The sequence below is a fragment of the Enhydra lutris genome, unplaced genomic scaffold, assembly GCF_002288905.1.
Source record: "Enhydra lutris kenyoni isolate GAN:26980312 unplaced genomic scaffold, ASM228890v2 scaffoldscaffold52, whole genome shotgun sequence".
In the NCBI taxonomy this organism is placed as follows: Eukaryota; Metazoa; Chordata; class Mammalia; order Carnivora; family Mustelidae; genus Enhydra; species Enhydra lutris.
This window is the reverse complement of record NW_019154136.1, coordinates 12,989,812-12,996,886: the sequence shown is the minus strand read 5'-3', so window position 1 is coordinate 12,996,886 and position 7,075 is coordinate 12,989,812. Positions and strand designations below refer to the sequence as shown.

The 7,075-nt window shown below is 65.6% G+C and overlaps 1 protein-coding gene across 2 annotated transcripts in view; it reads left to right on the top strand.

Moving 5' to 3' along the window:
- LOC111157173 (A-kinase anchoring protein 17A) overlaps positions 1–5,364 on the top strand; it is a 10,124-nt gene extending 4,760 nt beyond the window's left edge. For both annotated transcript variants that reach the window (XM_022518451.1, XM_022518450.1), the window contains 2 exons: positions 1,991–2,231; positions 3,484–5,364. In XM_022518451.1, coding sequence (XP_022374159.1) covers positions 1,991–2,231; positions 3,484–4,431 — 1,189 coding nt within the window. In that variant the 3' untranslated portion in view covers positions 4,432–5,364. The remainder of the gene's footprint in view (positions 1–1,990; positions 2,232–3,483) is intronic.
- Positions 5,365–7,075: the final 1,711 nt, after the last annotated feature.

Here is a 7,075-nt window from a genome sequence, read left to right as displayed (position 1 = left end):
CCCACACTTGGGCCCCTCCTGACACCCTTTCAGGAGGCACCGAGGTTCTCACTAGAGGCACCGTGTCCTGGACTTTCACCCCTGGAAGAAGCAGGGACTTGGCCTCGGAGGACAGGCTGCTCTGTCTGTCTGGGCTGGAGGCGTGATGAGTACTGATGGTTCCGGATGGGGGTGGCTCTCGGGCCACAGCCAGTGCCTCTGCTGAGCTCACCGAGTGCTCGTTAGAGATGAGGGCTGGGAGGGGAGGGGGCCAGGCCGGCCCCGCAGAGCCCACTGCTACTGCCTGTCGTGGCCCTTTCTCGGCCTGAGTGTGCGGGCCGGCCTCGCGCAGCCTTGGTGCCCGTGCAGCCTCGGTCACTGGCGCCTGTTCACTTGGCCGCTTGTGAGTCTCAGACGGGTGGAGCGTGACTGGTGGCTGTCCCGCTCTGGCAGGCGACCAGCCCCGGGCCTCCGGCTCCGCCTCTGCTCAGAGCAGGGCCCGCTGGCAGGACGCCCCAGGCTGCTCGGACCCGCGGCCCTCGGGGCTGGTGGGGTCTGGACACTGGGCGGCTCTCCGTGCCTGCGGAGGCCCCACACCTTGTCCCGCTGGCCAGTGGGAGTGCCCGGCCCCACGCTCGGCCGCGTACTTGCTGGACCACCGAGGGGTTTGCATCCTTGTGCGTCCTGTGGGGTGCGCGTTCTCCGCGCTGTGGCGTCACCTTGGCTGTGGGGCTGCTCTACAGGGTCGTGGCTGCCTCCTGGGTCCAGAGCTCTCCCCTCGTGCATCCTGTCTCCTCAGGGCGGTTTTCAGCACTGTCCCGTGTCTCGGTTATTTGACCCATTCTGCGGCGGAGTGTGGTTGAGGTTGCCGTGGAATCATACCCCTTGGTTTGCAGACTTCCCTGTTGGGGTCTCTGCAGCTCTTCTGTTGCCTCTCCATCCTCATTTTGGGGACCCCTCCCCCTGCCAGAAACAAAGGATCTAATCGGTGGCTCTGGGCATGGGTTTGGTTTATAACAACTTGCCGTGTGTGGGTGGTTCCTCTTGGCGACATGACCGTTTCTGTACTGGAGAGCGCGCTCTTAGGGACCCCCGGTCCAGGAGAGACACCACCGGGCACGCTGTCCTCGGTTTCTGTCCCTGTGGCTTTGTCTTTCCTGGAATGTCACACAGGCAGGATCCCAGGGTACATGGTTTTCTGCGTTTAGTCTTAGCCTTAGCAAAACGCTTCCAGGACTCTGTCTGGGACTGTGCACACGTGCATCCTGCTGTTTCCCCGGCGCCCTACCACCTGCCTGCCGAGCCCCAGCGATGGGCTCTGTGCCCCTGGAGCATGTGCCAGCGCTGTGTGCCCGCTGAGCCCTTCGGTCCTGAGCCGAAGGCGGTGTCTGAGCCGATGGCGGTGTCTGAGCCGATGGCGGTGTCTGAGCTGATGGCCGTGTGCAGTGAGTCCGCAGTGCGTGCCCTGCGGTGTACGATGGGCTGGCGTCCTGCGAGCGCTGGACCCTGTCCTGAGGGCCCTGTCCACCCCTTGCCCTTGCCCCGGGGATGGGCTTTGCCCCCATGACCGCTCGTGTGCCGCCTCCCCTCTGTGGCAGGAGCTGTGTGTCGGGGCCCCAGGGGTCAGTCCTGCCTGGCTGGCCCGGCTGGCGCTGTGGCAGGAGGTTCCCAGGCCGTCGTGGGCCTCGGCAGCTCCTGGTGGGCCTCGTTCAAACGCAGTTTCTGTGTCCAACCCTCCCGTTGTTTCCTCCGTGGCGCAGGCTGGTCGGCAGGACCGTCCCTCGGAAGGTTCTGAAAACCCGTGGTCTGCGTGCGTGTCCGCTTCTCGGGTTCCCCGGGTGGAGCGGAGCCTGAGTAGGGGATACGGGGTTAAAACGTCCGCGCGTGCCCGCGCTCGGACACGCCTGCCGTCCCCCGGCGTACAGCCCCCACGTGGCTGGGTCCCGCGCGCCGCCGGGGCCGCTCCCTGCTCACGGGAGCGGTCACGGGAGCGGTCGGCGTGTTCCCGCAGGAAGCAGAAGCAGCTGGAGGAGCTGGAGCGGGAGCGGAAGCGCGAGGAGAAGCTGCGCCGGCGGGAGCAGAAGCAGCGGGACCGCGAGCTGCGCCGCAGCCAGAAGAAGCTGGAGAAGCTGCAGGCGCAGGAGCAGAAACAGCTGCAGGAGAAGATCCGGCTGGAAGAGCGCAAGCTTCTGCTGGCCCAGCGCAACCTGCAGTCCATCCGCCTCATCGCGGAGCTGCTCAGCAGGGCCAAGGTGCGGGCGCGCGTGGGCGGGGCGGGCGGGGCGCGGGGGGCGCGGGGCGGGCAGCCTGGGAGCCGCCGCCTCCGCCGCGGGCCGCCGTCCGCTGTCTCTGACTCGCGGCTGGCGTCACCGCCCCGTTCCCGGCGGCTGCCGCCACGGGGTGACGATGAGCGTCAGTACAGTTGGGGACGCTGTCTCCTGGTGTCTGGGGCCTTCCTGCCTCGGTCCAGGTTCTAGAATGTTTCCGTTGGGCAGAGCTCATAGAGCTTTGAATCCGTGTGACGTGCGTGCCCGTCTCTGGCACGGTCCCGAGAGTCCTTGGGGAGCAGGGGCAGAGGGTCCCTGTTTCCCTGTGGACCGAGGGAGCAGCCGAGTTCAGCAAGGGTCCCCCGGTCCCCGTGGCTCTCCTCCCCCTGCAGGTACTCTGCCTGGGGCCGGCGGGCTTTCCTGCGACCCCGCGAGCCAGTGGCCCGGAGCGGCGGGAGGGTGTGGGCTGAGCCAGGCGATAGAGGGGCCCTTTGGCACCGTGGGGAGCTGAGGGCGCAGACGGAGCCTGGGTGGGCCACGCCCCTCCTCCGCAGCCATGGACCGCGCATGTCTCGGCGGGTGCCCGATGGATGAGGGTCTCAGAGCTGAGCATCTCCTCGTTCCTCCTGACCGCTCCGCTCTTTCTGGAGGCCCGGCCGGTGACTCCTGCGAGCCGGGGGCCGGGGCCACGCGGGGACCTCGCCCGGCGCTGCTTGTGCTCGGGCAGGCCGCGTGCGCCCGCGGAGTGGGGCGCGGGGCGACCCCGTAACCTGTTGTCTAATTACAGTTGTGATCAGTCCCCGGGAAGGAGACTGGCAGGCGCGCTGAGACGCGGCAGCTCAGCTCCTGTTTCATGGTGAATATTGAAGACGCGCACCCAGGCCGGGCCCCGCAGCTCCCGCGGCGGCCCCGGCAGCGGCACGGTGTGTCCGCCTCATCTCAGCTCCCCGTAGCTGGTGACTGCGTGCGACCTCCCAGCAGGCCCCATGCGCGCCTCGGAGAGGTCGGGCCCCACCCAAAATGCCCGCCCCAGGTGCTGTGCCGCGTCGCTTCGCCACGGGGTTCCTTCTCGCTCGGACGCACGGCGGCCCGGGTGCGGTTGGGACCGGGCGGGCCGCACTCTGGCCGGAGCGTCCACCCGCATCCCCCAGGCCTCGGGGCCCTTGCAACCCAGCGTCTCCTCGGAGCGCGGGGGGTGTCCAGAGGTCCACGTGCCGTCTTCCCCTTTGTGCCGTAGGCCGCGAAGCTGCAGGAGCAGGAGCGGAAGGACGCGTCGCTGCGGCTGCAGCAGCTGGAAGAGCGGCGGCGGCGGCAGGAGGCAGAGCTGCGGCGCGTGGAGGAGGAGAAGGAGCGCGCGCTGGGGCTGCAGCGCAAGGAGCGCGAGCTGCGGGAGCGGCTGTTGAGCATCCTGCTGAGCAAGAAGGTGGACGACCCTCGCGCGCGCGACGAGCTCGCGCTCTCCCACGCGCAGCTCCTGCAGCCCGTGCTGGACATCCTGCAGACCGTGTCGGCCGGCTGCGTGGGCGCCGCCGCCCTGCACCCGCTGGGGGGCCAGCCGCCCCCCGACACGCCGAAGGACACCCCGCCGCGGCCGGAGAGCGACGGCACGCCCAGGAACGGGACCGGGAGCGTCCCCGAGGAGGCCCCGTGCAAGGAAGGCCCCGATTCTCGCCTCGCCGCTGCGGGGGACGCTTCCCCGGACAAGAGGTGCCCCGGCGTGCTCGCCTGCATTCCCGACAACAACCAGCAGCCCAAGGGCCTGCCCGCCGCCTGGGACCAGAACGCGCCTAAAAAGGACATCCGTTCCGAGCAAGACAAGTGCAACCGGGAGCCCAGTGGGAGCCGAGGCCGGGCCAGCGGGGGCCGCGCGGAGGACGAGCGGCACAAGCGGGAGAGGAGCCGGCCGCGGCGGGCGGGCAGTCGGGAGGACGGGAGGCAGCCGCGGAAGGAGCGGCGGCAGCACAAGAAGCGCTCGCGCCAGAACGACAGCCCTCCACGGCGGAGCGCGAGCCCCGCGCACAGCCGGTCCCGCAGGTCGCACAGCAGAGAGCGGTCCAGCCGCCGGGAGAGGAGCCGAGACCGCAGGGGCGGCTCGGGCCGGAAGCGTAGCCGCCATCGCCGCAGCGAGCGAGACAGGTCGCGCTCGGGGTCCCCCAGCCGGCACCACAGCACCTGGAACAGGTAATGCATGGTGTCGTCCCGTGCGGCCGCTGGGCGAAGATCGGGACCGTGGCGCTTCCCCGCTCCCCTTCCGCCTGGCGTCCGCGCAGCACGGCGCCCAGGAACCAGCCACGCAGGAGGGCCACGCGTCCCGCGTCTCCTTCGTCAACACCCGCTGGCCCTCTTTGAGCGCGCCGTCCGCAGTCGCTACCTTTAGTTTTCCCTCGAAACTGTTGATCCGATAGCTTTAACGTCACCGGTCTGTGTCCAACAGGAGAGGCGCCCTGGCCGGCAGCGGTGACACGTGCGCGCAGGCTGAGCGGCCTTTTTGTCCCGTCCAGGGACGCCCCCGCGTGCATTGACTGCACGGGACGCACGTGCCCGTGCCCGTCGTCTGGGGACAGACTGTCAAGGACGGACAGCCGGGGTCCCGCAGGGCCCGAAAATTTGAAAAAGCCGCGCTTTGGCGCTTTTGTTTCCTTTTCCTTTTGTAATTTTAAGTGATTGGGAAGTGCGGTTGGCGGGATGGCGGGAGATGCTGGTGGTCTGGCGCGTGTGGTCCTATGTGGCACCGGGCAAGTCCTCGAGCTCAGCACTCGCCCGTGCTGCCTCTCCAGCCCCGGTGCGTGCGGGGTGGTCCGGCTCGGTGTCCCTCCCCTTCGCTCCGGACGCATCCGCGCTGCAAACTGGTCATTACGCATCAAGGAAGGTCGGTGCGGAGCTTTGGTTTCTAGTCGAGGTTAGCGTGTGTGGTTTTTTTAAGAAGCCGTTTTGCTAAATTATTTTTACTTGGAACATTTCAAACAGATTTAAGGCTTAAAAACTTGTTAAATTTTATAATCATTTGCTTCTCCAAGTGAAGCTCAAGAAATACTTAAAAATATCTGTAATGTTTGCGTTAGGAAAGACGGTGTTTACTCCAGTTTGCATTTTTGTGGAATAAAATCTTTTTCCAATGAACTGACATTTTCCGTACTCGTTTTTGTTTGTTTGAGCTCTTCGGGCTGTTACTGAACGGAGCCTAATTTGGCAGATTGGGAACTGATAGAAACACGGGCTTTATTGAGAACCACTGACAGGCAACGACGCATTTCACAGCACGGTTGTCCCTGTAAAATAACCCGGTGAAAAAGGAGAGTCCGCGGTCCTGCGAAGTGATCCGTTTGAGCTCAATTTTAGCAAGTTCACGAAAGCAGCTTTTTTAACCAAAGAGCCGGTTTTACACGTGAGTGAAGGTACGGGTGGTCCTTGTCTCACCTAGACTTGTAGCAGGTAGGGGCCGGCACTGCTGCGGGCCGGGGACCCCACACCGGACCAGCGCCGCCCTCCAGCCGTGTTTCCCGGGAACGCAGATCTCGCCCGCGCACGGATGGCGGGCCGCGGGCCTCCTGCCCCCAGCTCAGTTCCGCGTCCCTGACCAGGATGGACACCGCAGACCCGCGCCTGCCTTTGGCGCGGCTTCCATCTGGTCTGTTGCCTGCTGAGGCCAGGCCGCAGAGTGTCCTCAGATGCTCAGGGATTGGACGGGCTTCCCAGAAATCCCGTCGTGACCCCTGTAGCCCAGCTCTGAGCGTTCGCCCCGTCGGGGGCTCAGGACATCCTGCGAGCAGGTGTTGGGAAGTCTCTGAGGTCAGGTGTGTAGGTCTCTGGGGCGCGGGGAGCTTCTGCCTGAGCTCAGGGAGGTGGGTTTCCGTGCCCGATGTTCTCCAGGCTGGTCTGGACAGTGGGAACCGACGTGGTGTGTTCAGGGGTCAGGGAGTCAGGGTGGCCGGGGAGGTGTTCGTGTAGAAGAGATGAATGCATAGACCGGGTCACTTCCATCCTGGAAAGGACAGGTAGGAGGACTTTAGACTGGGCACGACGTGATAAAGGTTTGCAGAGAGAAGGTTGGGGATGGGGCTTCTGGCAACAGGTGTCGACCTACAACAAGCCGCCGCGTGGGGCAACAGGTTACGGAGAGAGGGCAGGGGACGTGTAACGGGGCAGTGTGTGCCCTTCGGGGACCATGGGATGTCAACGTGTGACGGTGCAGGAACGGGAGAACACCAGGAAAGCTGGAGAATGCCAGCCCCAGACCTACAGGGTGGGGACGACCTACCGGGAATCTGGGTTTCGGTTACCCGCCCCCTGCTCTTCATGGACGTCCGAGCCCTGAGCGCCAGGGAGGGTGGATGGGTCACCGTGCTGTCCAGGCCGTTCCGCCCTCACCGCCGTGGGCCTGCTGCGCGTGTCGCTGGCTGCCTGTGGCCGCGCTGACATCCCCATAAGCGCTAGAGCACGTCGTCCTCGCCGTCCTGCCAGCGTCGGCCTTGTGTGATTCCGCTCACTGTTCGCGGGCGCCTACACGGTAAGGACGGTCCTGTCTTGGGAGGACGGACTTGGGTCATTCGTGACGCTCCTTTTTACTCTGGGGGGTTTTCCTTGTTCTCAAGTCTCTGTAGAGGCAAATGGGGAACAGAGGAACGTGTTGGGAAGGGGGGCCCGTTACGGTAGATGGTGGAGGCCTAGCCTCCCCCCCACAACATCACAGGGTGTTAGGAGGGAAAGGGTCATAGCTGAGGCTAGAGGGTGCCCCTCAGGCCACGGTCTGCCCTTTGAAGGGCAAAGGTACTTTGTCGTGCTGTAGTACGTACCTCGGCAGGCCCCACAGCGACCCCACCCCGAATGTG